Raw genomic sequence first — 14,314 nt, forward strand, 5'->3', positions numbered from 1 at the left:
CCATGAATCTTTTTTTATTTATTGTCTTTTTGCAATATTTATACGCTTCATACGCTCTTCATATTTGAAATATTATTCATGGCCTTTTAAAATATGGTCCAGTCGTCGTTTACAAGTCTACGTACTAGAATAGTTTTTATTTCAAACAAGCGATTCAGAAACAATATCTAGCCGCCATAACAAATTATCTGCGCAAAATTTAACGGTCTATCGAGTTTTCTCGTAAGGAGCGGTACATTAAACTTCCATTAACCTCATTAAAAATCAATAAAAAAAATGATCATATCACGAAATAAACGGCTTTAACTGGCCATATCATGCATTCCATACGTTTACGGCGAAAACATCACAATAACAACATAAAACCTATACTTATGCAATGTTCTACTGCCTCACAGTCGTACCACCGACCTGATAAAGCTGAAAAGGCAACTTAAGCCTATAAAAACCATGCACTAAACACGCTTACATTCAAAAGTGTAACAAATAAATAAACTTCTCAGGCAATAAACGGTTTTATTTTAATAGTCGTAAAGTTTGTTATTGCACATGTGCTCGGTGTTGTTACGACCTGTGAGTATGAATGAAACGTGCGACAGAGAAAGGGACATTCAAACAAACGAGATGGATAGTACTCGTCCGTCCACGTGGTCGGTATAACGCAATTTGGAGCAATTCTTGTTTTAAATATTTTTATTTTATAGGTCGATAATAATCATTTCTTTGTTTGTTTTATATATTAACCTAATTTTTTATTGCAATGCAGTTTTGTTTAAGCCTTTCCTGTGAAATTAACTTAATATTTTTTCTTCGACCATTTATACAAACTCTGTTATACTTAGGTTTATGGAATAAATGTAAAAAATACCAACCGATGTCGTTCATTTTTAACACAACAGACAAATGTAAATTTAACTATCAGTTAAGATTAATTCAGAATTAAGATTTGCTGTTATGTAAACTATTTTTAAAATGACGTCATTAATAAAATATTACTTGAGCAAACTTCAACTTCCTAATGTATTAATTTAAAGGATATCATGTAAAACGGAAAATATTTCAAGGCTAGATAACTTCATAAAATTATGAAATATTTTGTCTTTCTACGGTCGTTGCAATAAGCATTATCGTTAAGATTTTCAATAAATATTACAAAATTCACTGTAAGATTTTATTAAGTTCAAAATAATTACGAAAAAATTCTTCTGAATATTAAAAGTAATGTTGCAATTCTGTTTAAAACCATTCAATTTGACAGCTAGAAGTGCCGGAATGGTTTGTGATTGGCGGTGAATGTTCTGCACCGGATCACTATTGGTGTAGACGAGGAAGGCGCGGGGGTGCGCGGGGCCCGGCGCCATTACGAACAATGGCCGTCGGAATGGTCGTTAGCGAATAGCTTTTATCTCTTTCTAATATAAGCCACGCAGGTAGGAATTAATGAGACAGAGAGGGTTCCGCGGGGTCGCCTTCGTTTATCGCTGCGTCTCGCTCGCACGCACGTGGCGCGTTTCGCCGTCTCGAGCGCGGCGCGCGGCAGCGGTAACGCTCGCCACGACGGGGAATTCGGAGTCGTAGAGCCTCATACGCGGGTCATAAACGATCCGCGGCCATAGTAGAGGTGCACGCGCGAGAATCGATCCGAATCGCCGGCGATAAACGCATCTCCCGCGAGGCGATCGTCGCGCGCCGCGTCGCCGCCGAGCGATGAGTTCCAAGTTCATCATCGATAGCATGCTCCCGAAGTACCACCAGCAGTTCCACCACCAGAATTTGTTCGCGGGTGCTGGGGCGTCGCCTATAGAGGCGTCGCTGTCATCTTCGCTGTCGTCGTCTCTGTCGACGTCGCTGTCGAGTTCGCTGTCAGGCGGACTGGGAGCGGCAGCGCTGGGGGCAGGCTCGCCGGGCGCCGGCAGCCCGCAGCGATCATCGTCCTCGTCCTCGGCATCGCCGGGAGCTCCGGCGAGGATGTATCCTTACGTGTCGCACCACCAGCAGTTCGGGGGCTCGGTGCCGTTCTCTGCCGGTGGCGGGCTCTCTGCGGCTGACGACAAGAGTTGCCGATACCCCACGGCTGTGGGAGCTGATCCAATGGTGAATTACGCACTCGGCCAGCACAACGGTGGAGCGGCCGTGTCTGCCGCCTCAGCCAGCATGGCGGCCGCGGCTCAGTTCTACCACCAGGCTGCGGCCTCTGCGGCCTCTGCTGCTTCCGCCGCCACCGTGGACGCCATGGGAGCGGCTTGCTCGCAGCCATCAGCTCAGCCTCTCCCTGACATACCGCGGTACCCCTGGATGTCCATCACTGGTAAATGTTTTACTCCTTCACTGCATGGTTTGAGTTTACGATGTTGCCGCCATTATTTTTGTCTGAAAAAAATAGTTCAAATTGGATTTTGTTTGCTTATAAAAAGGTACATTAAAGAGCATCTTTAAATATATAGATAAAAAGTGCTATATGATCGTTATGTGCTTAGTACCTTAGTACATTTTATGTGGCATTTTTGTTATCGTTTTTGTGTAGAGATGTTTTTTGTTTTTAATTTCTCTGTGTACAGTCTACCTAGTCTTATTTTTTACCCTTATATACTTTGACGACATGAAAGATTATTCGCTTATGAAAAAAATACTTAGTCGAAACGAAATAATTTGTTTAATATTCAATAATAATTAACCGAATAGCTGCTTAAAAAAATAAGCAGATAAAAATGACACCGGAGGAAAATAAAATTAAATATTCTAATAAGAATTGCATTATTCACCTATTTATTACAGATTACAGTCATTCTAATACGACTCTATCACATAACAATAAAATATTTCATACAGTGCAATATAAATGCAATAAAATCGGCCATTATTACTTTTATTGTCGATGAATCATTACGATTATAAAATAACAATTTGGGGAAAAAGCGAATACTTTTAATAGGTTTATGTGCAATTAGTTTACTTGGAAAATTAATATAAATAAGTAAATTAGGAAGTTATAAGGGTGTTTTTGTTATAAACAGGTAATAAAACAATGAGTAGAGGTCGTAAATGTTAGCGTCGGGTGTGTTCGCGCGTATTCGGCCGTCGCTCGGCCCGCCCCGTCCGCCGACGGAGCAAGACCCGCCCATGTTATGTTAAACAACTATCAAACTAATCACATAAACTACCTTTATATACAATAAAATTTTAAACACATTCAGAAGCTTAAAAATTTAATAAATCTTCTCATATTAATATAATAAAACTAAATTTATAAATAATCCCAATTAACTGCTTTTTTAATGACACCAATCAATCAATTATTTGAAATCGGATTAAATAAGTGTCAATTTAAATTAAATTTTAGAAATTAATGTCAAGCAAAACTTCTTAAATAATTTAATTATTTTACAGTTAGGTTATTGACAATTTTAAATAATAAATAACATAAAATATATTATAAAATCCCAAAAGAAATAAATTAAGAAGCTATCAATTAATTACAAAACACAAAATATAACAGAACCCGAAATAAACATAATATTTCTTTTTCAAACATTAAAAATATCAAATTTACGATTTTGAAAATTTCTAATAAATTAAAAACAAATTAAATCACTAGAACGGGGTCAATATGGTGTACATTTGGGTCAATTTTGATTTTTAAATGTGTGCGTCTGTGAGGTCCACTTAGTACTCAAAAAAGGCGAACCATTATATAGCTAAAGTGCCTGTTCGTTTTGCATACAATAGTACAATTCTTTTTATTGAACCGTTTATTAGCTAGTGTACTCTTCCGTATTACAAGACGCTCTATCGGAACACGCTATAAAATATCCCATTAAAATATTTATTTGTAACTTAACAATTATTAAATTGCACGATAGTTTTATTATTTATTACAATAATAAGACTTTTCTTGTAACTACTTATTATTTAATAAAATTATTATAATTATAACTCAAATAAATATATCTGAAATATATTTATTTAAATAAACAAATTAAGTATAATTAACAAGGGTAAAATAAACATTCGTATTGAATTAAAAATATCCGCTGAATATAAGACTCTAGTACTCACATAAACAATTAGTATATAACAAAAAAAACTCACTTTATCTACCAAAGCAGCTACATTAAAGTAGTAAATATAGTTAAATGTATCTTATATAGGCTCAACAAAACTTTCAATACGGATAATAAAAACCTATCGTTAGTAGCCTATAATTATAACATAAACGCATAAAAATCATTAAAATTACAATACATAAATAATATATATTATAAATGAATATATAGTCACTTTTTACGCTATATATTCAACATAACTTAAAGCGAACTAACCAAGCATTATAAATGCAGGTAAATAACGACAATAATACACAAAAGCTATAAAAAAAATAACTGCTTTAGCACCAATAAATAATTCTAACGTTATTTTATAACGTTACAAGAAACGTTATAGCGCATTTCAATCGCTTTATAGCAGTTATTATTTAAACAATGGATTTAGTTAACAAACGTTGCAATAAGTCAATTATTATTCAATAAAAACGCTTCTTTGTAAAGAGAGCCTACTAATTAACAATTATATTCAGCTCCATAGCTACTTAGCACTTAATTAGTGTCAAATCGTAATTATACCACGAAAAAATGTACCGTATAACTCGGTCAAGTGCGAAAGTATTTTTATACTGAAGGTTCTGTTCTGATTTACTTGGAGATGTAAACAAAATTTTGTTATTTATTGCACAGATTTACGTTTGATATATCAAATAATGTATTATTTATTCGTTGGAATAAAATATATAATAACATTCTTATGAAATTTCACAAAAATGACAATTATTCAATAAATTAATGAGATTTAATAACTTTTAAGATGCCTAAAAATTATATTATCAAGATAAATATGTGTTAAAGACGTAATAAACTTATTTTATCCATGTTGAAGTAAATAATAATGATCTTAATGAATATTTAATGTACTATGTAATAAATAATAATAAAAAAATCAAAAATCTACCCATTAATTATCTATGTAGACACAAATAAATAATAAAAATACCTAATAATATAAAAGGTACAAAACTCAGAAACAGACATATTAATTAATACATTAATTATAATTCCTAATGAATGTCACATTGACATAATAATATTATTTCGTACCAAACGGAAAATATTTTTTTATGTAAAAATAACTCCCTTTTCCGTCGTTATATACATAATCACTATCATCATCATCATTGGCCTGTGTCCATCTATTGCTATAATCACTATATAATATATCTAATAGCAATATAAAAATAAGTCACCACGCGCCGCGCCGCCTCTTTTTGTCTGTCTGCTATAAACTCGAAATCTACTGAATAGATTTTCATGAGATTTGTACCATTAGATAGAGCAATTACGGATAAAAGTCTCAATGTATAATTTGTTAAGGTTTTGTGTAAAATAATTGATTTAAAACCAACGGTCGGGCAGCTAGTACATAATATACCTAATACATAAATTCCATCGTCCTATTTATGGAACATCAATTACCTAATTCATATCCATGAGCCTATTAATATGTATTTATTGTCGGTTTTATTATAGAAAAACATATAACGACCTTTATTTAATGCAGAATTGACTGTATATAAATCAATAAGGTACATCAGTCTACATTTTATATGCCTTTGTATCACCTATTTACATAATTTTGTTGGCTGGTTTTGAACTATGTAGATGATGGCGTGAAACCGTTTAAGGCTTTTCAGATGTTCACAAAAATGTAGGCTTATTTGATTATATGAAGGTTATTTATTAGGTAAAGTTAGGTTAGTGTTTATTAGGGAAGAGTTTTAGTAGGTATATAAAGGTTTTAGAATTCCCAGATCTTATAAAATACAATATACACTTTAAGGATAATTTGTTATATGGTAGTAGGTACTATTACAATGTAAATGTAAAGGTACAATGCAAGAAAAAATAAGTACAATACACGAACATATCTTCATTTTTCTTGCTCTATAATTTTTGTTAATATTGAGATTATAGATTAAAATTTACATAGCGTTGGTGAAGTCAAAATCACTCCTAAAATGATATTCGTATAGGTATTTTCAATGTTAAGCTTTTGGAAAAACCAGAGTGCTAAGATAAAATTATAGTAAATAACCAATTTAATTAAATATAATATGTGTATTCAAAATATTTACTAAGTAATGGATGTCTATATACTCATTACATGCTATCTATAATAAATATGACCCACATGATTCAAAATGATAATTCAAAACTATAACAAACAATTTAAACATAATAATAAGTCTTAAAAGCGAGAGATAAGTGCGGCGCAATCATATTTAGAACCGAATCGATGCTCTTGGCACAATTCATTGACGCATAGGTACCGTCGTCATGCAAAAAAAAGCTCATCAAAGCCGCAATGTACAGTCATAACAGCATCGTACATCAGCAAAATTATATAAAATAGCCTATAATCATCTTGTTTTTGTTTAGGAATGGACTATTTTCGTGATTTGTCGGCAATGTTGGCGTATAAAAATGTCTGGACTGATGTAGGTGAAAATTTGTCTCAGCGATACAAAAATAGCGCGGCAGGTGCTTGGACGCGCGCGCATACAAAATTAAAATGGCGGATTTGTCAGTAGCCGACAGTTATTCGTCGTAACGCCCAACATTCTACAACAATTTGACAGTGTTACAGCGTTATACGTTCAAACACTACTCTCGTGATAGTTTGAATGAACTTTACTGTGATTCAATGTTTTACTAAGTATATTTCTTTACGGTCGTTTTACTATTAAAATAAATGCATCGATAAAATAACTTGTAAGGTTTTTGTTTTGATTTAAAACGCAAAAGATAATTTGAGACTACTTTCAATGTAGATTTAATACGATTAGATAGGTATCTACATTTTAGGAACATAAGCAGCTATCTACTTAACTTTTAATTAGAAATACATAAAGAAATAATAATTAATTTAGTTATTTAAACCTAACAAGATCCTAATTAAACTTTTAAACAATATCATTCAAAATAAATCTGCAAATAAAACAACACAATTTCATAGTAAAAGTCATTATAAAGTGTAGTCACAACTCGTGCTTGACAGTAAACATTGTGTACCGCGGAAAAGAAGAGCACCAGTCACATGTGTGCAGCGCTCAGAGCGCATGCGCCGAACAAATATGGCCGGCCACCGCAGCCAATCGCAGCCCGCCGTGTGCAATCGGAACCCACATGCCATCAAAAGCCCTTTATACTATTGATTGCTATTTGTAGCACGTTATTAATTAAATCGTTTAAGCTGCATTGTTTACATTAACTACTATTACAAAATTACACAACATATTTAGTCTCAAAAACAATAGGATAATTAAAATTTCCAAAATTAAAAGTATTCTAATTCACTTACGCACATATTTACGGCCTCTACTCTTGCAGCGTCTCCAAAAAAACAATAAAATACTCTTAACTTGAAAAATAACATCATTATCTTTCCTGAATGAAATGTGGGACTGATACAGAACTCTTAACCTTTTCCATTTTAGGGTTACACCGCCTTTCGAAAGTTTCGACGGTCGATTTTTTTAAATTCCCGATTGCCGACCGAAAGCCTGTTGTTATCAGCTCGAATGAATTGTGAATTTTCGAGTATCAATATGTCGCGTACCATTCGTATAATCGAATTTTTTTATGCACTCGCCGTGTAATTAACGATTGCACTCAATCGAGACAATTTAAATGTTTCCGATCGGTAAAACTCGTTAAATTTAAACGTTGCTAAAGAACCGGAGTAGCTCAACATGCGTTCTTAATTGGACGTAAATTTATTTGTGAGTCATTATATTTGCGATGTTGATAGCTATGAGAGTTTTTTAATAGAATGTTTTTTGTCTACTGCTTTTTTTCTTCAGATTCTCAGTCACCAATAACTCTTTTTGTTTTGATTAAATGCCAGAAAATTTTAATAAGTCTGATCAGTCGCGGGTTTCGCCTGCCTTTAAACAGGCGAATGTAAATAATTATAGGCTAAATAGAATACTTTAGGTAATATAATCTATCTAAGTATTCTCAGAACTGAAATGAATATGATTCTTTTTATCGAATAAAAATTAAATTAATTTGTACTCAAAGCAAAAGCTTATTAACCTTGGTGAATAAATATCACAGTTTATATTCAATTCTCGGTTTGCTTCCGTTCTCGCGAGCCTATAATGATTTTTTTCGTACATTAACACGTTTTATTCTGTAATAATGTACTTTTATTTTATATTTCGGCGAGATATAATTGACATTTTCAATTGTAAATTACATTTTGCTGTGAATAATGAGTGTTAAAAATGGTTTTGCTCGTTTGAACTTAGATAACGGAATATAAACATTTTTTAGATAAGTTTCGTAGGTATTATAATTTAAAACATTTTTTTAAGCATCAAATTTTATTTAATAGTATAAAAATTCAAGCGTGAAATTATTTATTATTATATGTTCATCTCTTAGACTATATAATAGAATTTTATACAATTTTGTGCCGTCAGCTCCCGAACTACACCGATTACAATGTTAACTAGCATTGTTGATCGTAGAACACAGTAAAAACCAAATAATAGTTTTAATTGATAAAACGCAATTAAAAATGTTTTACTCGCAATTTAGATTCACGATAAAATGTAATTAATTGTTGATTGTTCTACCGTAGTTAGTTTCACATGTGCCGTGCCCATGGAAACTACTTTGTAATACATTTTACGACTGTAGTCAATCTATCGAATTTTATTATTATTTACACTAATTAAAAGTAACAGTCGGTGTTAATTCAGTCACGCCTTATTTAATCTCCCGTTATTTTCCTAAGAGTACCTATTTTGCCCAGATTTATTCCACTTTTGCACTATAGTATTATACTAATATAACTCCCGTTTCTATTCAAATTACGCACAGTTGTGTACTTTCAGGTTTTCGACGCAAATATTATCATTTTGCTCGAAATGTGGAAACAAACGTTCCTATTACGGGGAACTTGAGAGCTGTTACCGTTTTGGCTCTATTTTATTTACTGTCTAATTCAAAATATTATTATAATAAGTACATTATGTACGCTGTTGTATCCTAATTTATACATTCTTATACTACATTGGTATCTTTTTATAAACGTGTATATTTCGCTTCTCAACAATATTTTAAGACCGATTTACAATTATTTTTCATTCATTTAAAATTCTGTACACATTGTATTTACTTATTGTTTTTTTTTTTATATTTGTAGGCTTTACATGTTGTGCATGCTACTGGCCGAAACAAAGAACTTTCAATACGATTGATAATAGATTTTCCATTTCCAGATTGGATGAGCCCCTTCGACCGGGTGGTCTGCGGTGAGTTCAATGGTATTTATCGTTTCAAATTTATTTTCTTTTAGTTTTAAGTATATTTAGTTTAAGGAATCTTAACACACGCGACTAAACAACGCTCCTAATGGCACGGTATTCTTAATTTTGTAACTAAAATATTTAATGGGCTTAATGGCGGAACTTTTTAAATCAATAGTAAATAACACGCCATTAATGCAGAATATTTGAAATTAGCTTTGTGAAAATTAGCCATTTAAAACTATCAGTGAAAAAATGTTTCGACTAAAAGGCATTTGAAATAACATTGTTGAAGGTTTTTGGATTTGAATGTTTTAACGAAAGTGGGTCGAGTGGTAGACATAACATTATGAGAATAGTTTTTAAACATTCGACCATACAAGGCATTATTTCACTAAAAAGAAAACAGTAGCTAAAAGTTGTTATAAATAGTCGCAGAGTTTCCTTAAGCGTTCGGTCGCGTGTGTGAAGCTTTTGATTGAAAAATCCTTCAAAGGCTGTCGTAAACTTATTTTGCAATTATTCATTTAAAATCGCTTTGTGGAATTATTGCAATCAACTAACCTTTTTGATTAAAAACAAGAATGTTGTACTCTTTTTATTTTGTATTGAAGGTTTTAAAGTTGAATGACTGTTTCAATCTTAAGTTATTTTTTTACTTTTTGAAGACTAAAATATCTTTTAGTTAACATCAAAGAGGTAAAGAATAACCCGAAAATGCTACCTGTCTTTTGTATCACGTATCACGTTTTATTGCGACGTTTTTGTGCAAAATTTCTCTTCGACATTGTTGTACTTTTTACTATTGTACATCACAACTATTGCAAATCTTATTGTTCTTTCGCAAAAAAGTGACGAAAAGGGTTTAAAAGGTCCGTAACAAACAAACTTTCCCCGAGAACAAAAAGCTAAATAGTGGGTCAATTTTATGCAACCGAACATTAAGGTAACAAAAATGGTCAAGGACTCTCAATTTTAGATGAGGCTGTTCCGTATAGATAAGATGGATTTACCAATACTTCTTTGGCCGTTTCTTACCATATTTATGGCAAGCGCGTTCTTTGAACTAAAAACATTGTAGACACCCAGCAAAATATAAATCCTGTGTCTTCATTCTATGACTGCAATATTAATATATTTTACAACACGGAATGCTGGTCCTTCAAACGCGCTCATCTCAAAGAGCGTGTTTGTAAACGATTTACATTTTTGCTTACGGAGTAACAACACTACAATAGTTTACGTACCTCAGTATATCTGTAAGTTTATGTTAGACGTACTGCAATTCTAACGCTGCCGCCGTGCTGAACCATAAAAATTGATGCCGACAGACAAGCTACTTTCACCAATTTGTGCGAATTTATCAGAAAAAACTAAACAAAGGGTTCACGGCAATAGGGTTGTGCAAATTCTCGTTTTTGTTGTAAACAGAGATCCTTTGTGCTTACAAGATGTTTACAAATAAGGTATAAGTCAAAGGGTTTTAAATCACAGCGTCGAAAGCTTTTAAAACAAGCTTAGAAAGGGGTCCATTGTTTTGTTGGCACGCCCGCAAATTGCTTTATTACGGACCGTTTGCGGCTGTTGTGCGAAAGTCGATATCGCCAAATTCGTAGTCAAAACATCGTTTGTTATCATACGGTGTTCACAGAGCAGCAGAAAGGGCCGACTCTGCACTCGCCTCAATAAACATATCCGTATGACGTTTGCTCGCGTTTATCTTGCATGCATGGCGGAATATTATATTCCGTTTTATACATAAATCTATCACTTAAGAAATTCACTTACACGTTTTTATTCAGCTGTGAAAGTACGCCTTTAACATTTTTATCATCGGTAGGTAATACACAAACAGTATACCAACGCTTAAAAATGGATAATCATAACACTTTGGGAGTATATAAAACGGAATTTTATAGTGCCATAACAATTAAGGCTTAATCACTGTCAATCGTAACTTCACCGTTATAAAGTGATTGACGCTAGTGCTGTAAAAAAAGTTTGTCCGCGAACAATAACTGTTGAGAATTGACCATAAAGTGGCGACCTTGTGGCAATAAAAATTTAACGAGCCAAGCCCGTGGCGTAGTGTAGTACAAACACATTGTCAGATTCAGAACGTGACTGTCATAGAAACAGCTGGTGCCACATCTGTGTGCCGCCCAGACACACACCGAATAGCGTTTATAACTCATTAAAAAACTAAAGAGTTAGGGAAACACACGATTGATTTATGCACGCCATTTTATATCTTCTTCACGTAAACCCGTTTGGTAAAACCAATCGAAGATTTATTGTTTTAGTTTTTCTAATATTTGATTTAGAATCAACGTTGCATATTATATTTTAATGTCTTAACTTTTATAGCTTATTAATTACGTCTGAGGTAATTGAATACGATCGTTATAGATACGAATATTGAAATAAGCAGTGAACATTTATAGTCTGGAGGCGCCGGAGTATTTTAGACGGAAATTAATTTCCATAATGGTCTATTTGACCACCGCGTCGCGTTGTCGTGTTGAGAATTGCGAATGCGTAGATGCACGTCGCAAGGCTCGCCAAATAATTTAACCCTGTCCATGCATATTGTAGATATCAGAGCCTTATACTGCTTATCTCTGAGTTTACTCTACTGTACTGATATTTTAAGGTATGCTTTTTAACCTTTAACTAGTGACGTGTAGTCTCACAGGCGTCGCGTGTTTGGTAAATTCTCAGAATTGACAACTTCCCCCAGCTTGCCGCGACCCCGCGTCTCAGTAGCTTTTGTTTTAGTGCCAAAACGACCAAAGAAGGGAGAAGACGTGCCGTCGGTTATTAAACAACTTCGTAATTTCAATTATAAAATTGACTGTAGCCTGTGAGGCTACATGTCCTTAGTTGTCATACAAATATATTTTCGATTATTTCGATTATTCTACCGCATAGTGGACTTGAGCGGCGTGAATGCTCATATATTATATAATATGCATCAGCCCAAGAATATAGATAGAGGACATTTTTTAAAGTCATTAGCCCGTTCGCTAGTGCTACCCCCAAATGCAAAGACGTGTTGTGTGCAAGCTGTTACCAAGGGAGTTACGCCTTGTGATGAAACGAGTTCTGGCTGACGATATGGTTGAAGATGTCCAAAGTCCTGAAACCAGTCAAGGCAAACGAAGGGCATGCAGTATTTGTCCGCCTAATCTTCACAGAATGACTGTGTACACATGTGTCGGGTGTTGCAATCCCGTATGTTTGCAATGTTCTCGCCCCTTGTGTAAAAATTGCCAATGATTTATGCCAAATAGAGTATGTGTCAGAATTTTTATGTTTTGTTTTCAGAAGTAGCTTTTATGTTTTTTTTATTTTTATATTGTTTAAGTTTTCATAAAAGAAGTAAAATATGTCATATAATTTATGTAAGGTCTACTAAAATGTTAAAATAACGATCTCATGTCAATTAAGGCTGAAAAGTACAAGTAAATGTTTATTATTATTTGTGTTTAAAGTAATTATATAAACTGATTGAATTCATTTATATTTGTTTTATTACATTCCAACAAATAAATATCAACTCAGTCTTAATCATTAGAATGCAATTTTATGCCAAAATTTAACTTTAAAAGTAGTAGCCTGTGAGACTACACGTCCCTTATAGTGTAATCAATTTGTCACGTCCCTAGTTAAAGGTTAATGTTAAGATGTCTTATTTTGTACTTTACTTACTCGCGGTTCTTAAAAAGATATAAGGCATCGTTATTAAGCCGTGTAATAAATTACATGTTTGTACGCACGACTTATTTATCTTTTGGACTGCATTATTACGCATCTGGTTTGTTTGTTAAAGTAATTTAAGGCGTACACTGTTAAGTAGCATTTGTAAGAAAAACACGAAACTTAGTACAAACATTTACTTAGAAACATTGACCTTTTGATTATCACAACACACTGAACAAATTCTAATCTAACAAAAATGTTAGTAGCAAAGAATCGGATACAGTAAAATGAATTCAAGTTCGCAATGAATAATGTCAATGCCAGACACGGGCAACATGTCGTCGCTTACTCACAGTACCGAATGCCTATTCATTTAACACAAGACAATTGTGCCTATGCGCATTACGTCCTCAAGGCTGTTTCTGTTGTGTATGTTCTACATTACGCAACTGACTATTTTCGGTACTTCACATAGAGTTCAACAACCTCTATTTAAAGTTATATAAGCACCATCAACTACTTATTAACGCTGCATAGGGCTATTTCGCCTAATTTAAAAGCTTGTTAATGTGTTGATAAATGCTAATGTTGGTTTTTGATGGTGATTATAAAAGTGGGTCTATAGTGAAGGTGACGCTTCAAATATTTTTGATGGTTTCCATTTTTGTAGGTATATGATTTTTATGTCTATATGAGCCCACGCGGTGAATTAATAAACTACCTTTTTACTAATTACGAAGTTAACTGATAATAAAAAACACAGTAATATAATCTAAGCGTTAATTAATGCTGTTTTACATTTTAATCGTATATGTATGAAATATATATTTATAAGGTTCAGATAATTGGCGCAATAAATAGATTGAAAGTCCATACGTTGTTATATTATAAAGAAAGATGTTTGTTTAAAGCTTCCTGCAATTATCCAGTGAGCTACTTTATTCAGAAAATATAATAGTATCTAAGATTTAAGACACGATACAGCTTCCGCATTAAAGTCAATAACGTAAGTTCAGTCTCTACATAAATAATTTATATTCGATCTTGATAGATTTTAGTTTTAGACAGAGTAAAAACTTTGAATGACTTGATAAAATAGTTTTTTGAGTAGTTTTTTTAGTCAAAGGCAAGTTTGAAAAACAATTCTATTTATTAATATAAGTAGCGACAACCATAAAGACAGAATAATTCGAATAATAAAACACGAAGCCATAAATTCCTACAATAATTGCTAATTTATTAAATATA

At 33.2% G+C, this 14,314-nt stretch overlaps 1 protein-coding gene across 4 annotated transcripts in view; it reads left to right on the plus strand.

Moving 5' to 3' along the window:
- Window positions 1-1,223: 1,223 nt before the first annotated feature.
- abd-A (abdominal A) overlaps window positions 1,224-14,314 on the plus strand; it is a 47,027-nt gene continuing 33,936 nt past the window's right edge. Inside the window, exons 1-2 of one of the 4 annotated variants that reach the window (XM_076120047.1) lie at window positions 1,224-2,308; window positions 9,323-9,370. In XM_076120047.1, coding sequence (XP_075976162.1) covers window positions 1,708-2,308; window positions 9,323-9,370 — 649 coding nt within the window. In that variant the 5' untranslated portion in view covers window positions 1,224-1,707. Of the gene's footprint in view, window positions 2,309-9,322; window positions 9,383-14,314 lie in introns of all 4 variants that reach the window. The other 3 variants (XM_076120049.1, XM_076120048.1, XM_076120046.1) reach the window with 3 other exon arrangements.

This window comes from Anticarsia gemmatalis, chromosome 11 (genome assembly GCF_050436995.1).
Source record: "Anticarsia gemmatalis isolate Benzon Research Colony breed Stoneville strain chromosome 11, ilAntGemm2 primary, whole genome shotgun sequence".
In the NCBI taxonomy this organism is placed as follows: domain Eukaryota; kingdom Metazoa; phylum Arthropoda; class Insecta; order Lepidoptera; family Erebidae; genus Anticarsia; species Anticarsia gemmatalis.